Source organism: Myotis lucifugus, unplaced genomic scaffold, assembly GCF_000147115.1.
Source record: "Myotis lucifugus unplaced genomic scaffold, Myoluc2.0 scaffold_258, whole genome shotgun sequence".
Classification (NCBI taxonomy): domain Eukaryota; kingdom Metazoa; phylum Chordata; class Mammalia; order Chiroptera; family Vespertilionidae; genus Myotis; species Myotis lucifugus.
In genome coordinates this window covers 1,417,317-1,420,583 of record NW_005871306.1, presented here as the reverse complement: position 1 = coordinate 1,420,583, position 3,267 = coordinate 1,417,317, and the positions used below count along the sequence as shown (strand labels likewise).

Below are 3,267 nucleotides of genomic sequence, written 5' to 3'. Positions count from 1 at the left end.
AACTAGCTGCAAATGCTGAATATGTTAGAAGGAGCGGAAGGGGGAGGAAGAGTGACTCTCATAAGCTCCTGATTGTTCTACACACCCGTGGGCAGACGAATTATGGCTGGAATTAGGGGGCAAGGGAGAGAGGGGTGTGAACCAAAAAATATTACTTTGAGAGTCTACATTCAACAAGTTGCAACTGTGAAAATGCTGTTTTGCTCCTAGGACATAGTTGAAGGCCAAGACAAGGGACAGGAAGTCACACCCGTGAGTTGCTCTCTCCCGCGGGACCCTGAAGAATTGGAGATTGCCAAGGAGGACCCCCAGACAACAGCTATCACTGAGGATAATAATCCCATCATGAGCTTCTTTAAAACACTGGTAAGTCATTTCCTTCCTTTCCCCCTCAATTCTATCGCTCAAAAGTTTTGTTATTCTAAGAATAATGCACATTTGAGTGTCATTGTTCTGACTGATGCAGCTGGGACACTGGAGAACAGCGACAAGATGTGTTTTGCAAGGAAATTGTTATAGCAGGCCTTCAATGAGGGAGATTTCGGAAATGGGAGCCATGGGTGCCCAAATTCCATAACGTTGAGCTGGATTGTAATGGAACCCTATTGCAACTGGATGGTCATTGATCATGAAAATAACTGGAGAATACTTCCTCAAGTTCTTAACCCGTCAAAGCATTGTGACACTCACATGGCAAATATGATAGAAACCACTTTCTATCTTGTTCCAGCTCAGTCTATCATTTGAATTGGATGGAGGCAGGAACCCATGTCTCCCATGGCTTGCTCATTTCTGACCCTGAGGGGAAGAGCCCATGGCCTGGCACATGCCAGATACTCAGAAAGGGGCTGGTAAATGAAGTTATTAAGCAGACAGCTCCAAGTGTGTCTGGGCTACTTCCAAAGGCCAGGACTGACTTCAGAGGAAAAACCCAAAAAACACCGAAGGGTTGTACATTTGTGGGATTAGTGGCAGAATCGATGGAAAGTCTTTGGCATTCCACCAGTCAATTTTTTAATGTGGTCAAACTCTTGGTGAATGTATGAGATCTGATGCATTTCATTATAAAACATTCTCTTTTGTTAACTTTTGTATACTAGATATACCCGAAGTCTGTGGGCTTCTACTCTATTAAAAAAATTTTGGGTTGCATTCTTTACCTGTAGAGTGAATTAGAATGACCTAAAAACTATGTGTCTATGAAATAAAATCACCCTAAATAGCTATAACTTTTAACATTTGATTTCTCAAACTTTTAAGGTGTCACCTAACAAAGCTGAAACAAAAAAAGATCTGGAAGACACGGTAGGTAGTTTGAAGTGTGTTTGTGTTTGGGTTCGTGTATAGAATTGGATTTGAATTGGTATCTTCTTCTTTGTTTCTTGAATCTTTGTGTGTGGATATGCTTATGCACATATGTACATTTTTAGCAATTTAATAGCACTGTTAGATTGTCTTTAAATGTCTCATTTATGTTAATGGCATTTTAATAAAAATTTTAGTGGGAAGCTTGAAATATATGCCAATTCTGACTAAATAATGTCACAACAATCCATTTCTTATATAGAAGAAGAGCAGAGTACTAATAATTATCTATCATCTTGGTCTCTTTAGCTGTATGTAGAGAGATCCAGGGAATATAGTCAAAATTAGCTCATGGAAATGAGGAAGAGGTGAGACTCAATTTATAGTGGAAGTAAAGGCTGCTATATTTTTGGTCTTTAAAAAATATGTTCGTGTTTTTCATGTCGTTTGGGGAAAAAATAAATCTCACTGCAAAGGCACTTATTTGATGAAATGAAGTAGTCACCAGTGGACACGCCCAAGGAGTTAGGATGCCCTAGAGACCCGGGATTTTTTCACTATCATCCTGAAATTCAGCCAATTCCCCTCAAACTAAACTTGTTTGGAATGACTACTTTCTAGAGATGTTTTCCCTTCACACTTGACAAAACTGATTATCTCTATTGGATCACGTGGCTTAAAGTCCACGGGGCTCCTAAGGAAAGTTTAGCTTGGTGACAGCTAAGTGTCTTTCGTCCTCCTTTTAATAACAGAGTGTTTTGAAAGACACCAGGACCAAATAAATGGCTTGGCCAGCCTGATGCATCTGCTGCCCATATTTGAAGGGGCTAAGTTATGAAAAAGATCCTAGAATTTGTCACAGACCTGTGTTTGACCTCTGGTCCTACAACCCAATTGCTATGTCATCCTAACCTGTCTGAACCCAAATCTCCACATTTATAAAATGGGGATAGTAAAAATTTTATCTCTCCAGCCCAGGATTGAGTGAAAGTTGGACAATGCCTGATAAACCATGGAGTTCTGTTCAAATGTCGGTGACCTCTATTTCCATAACCACTGTAAGGCAGACAGCACCGTGATTACATTTGTCTGGTATTGACTCGTTTCTCTAGAACTTTATGCTTTTGTTGAAAAAAATAGAATACAGCCGGTGTTGCCCAGTGGTTGAGTGTCGACCTGTGGACCAGGAGGTCATGGTTCAATTCCCGGTCAGGACACATGCCCAGGTTGAAGGCTCAATCTCCAGTGTGGGGCGTGCAGGAGGCAGCCAATCAATGATTTTTCTCTCATAATTGATGTTTCTATCTCTCTTCCCTCTCCCTTCCTCTCTGAAATCAATAAAAACATACTTTAAAAAAAGTAAAAGAAAAAATAGGTATCTGAGTCATCTACATGTGTTTTCCTGTGGAATTATTCATTTGCTATAAGGCAGCCAGTGTCAAGTTCAATGAATATTTCGGGTCCAAAGTTTCTCTTTTGGGTCTGTGTTTTGTATTGTTTGAGGACGCATAGCACAATAGGCTGTAAATAGTGGCGTATGTGGGTGTGTTTTGTGGCTTAAGTGACCTGATGCTCTCACTTCCTTCAGCTGCTCAGACACGAGACTGGTCCTCCACCCAGAATGTGGTCCCAACTGAACGGGCCTGGCTAATAAAATCTCACTGTCCAGCCCTGACAGCTGTGGGGTCCCTGCTGGTGGAGCCCGGTTTCAAAGGAGGGTTTTGTGAATGTAGGTTGTCCTTGACACCCACAGACCTCTTTCTACAGCCCTGGTTCTCATACCTGGTCTTTTTGACATGTTTTCTACTGCAGTTCTTGGAATCATACTTTTGAAATGTCTGTGCCATCTGTCCATCCTTCCATTTGGGGAATTTTTAGCACACTGCACACCCCACACAAAATCGCCCCCCCATTTGTAACTTGAGTCACCAGATTCTGAACGGTTGTGGCTGGGCTACTTCA

At 41.5% G+C, this 3,267-nt stretch overlaps 1 protein-coding gene across 2 annotated transcripts in view; it reads left to right on the top strand.

Annotated features, from left to right (window-relative positions):
* The window catches only part of BCAS1 (breast carcinoma amplified sequence 1), a 61,030-nt gene that overhangs the window by 27,006 nt on the left and 30,757 nt on the right, over positions 1-3,267 (top strand). For both annotated transcript variants that reach the window (XM_023762730.1, XM_023762729.1), the window contains exons 4-5: positions 211-366; positions 1,261-1,305. In XM_023762730.1, the coding sequence (XP_023618498.1) occupies positions 211-366; positions 1,261-1,305 (201 nt within the window). The remainder of the gene's footprint in view (positions 1-210; positions 367-1,260; positions 1,306-3,267) is intronic.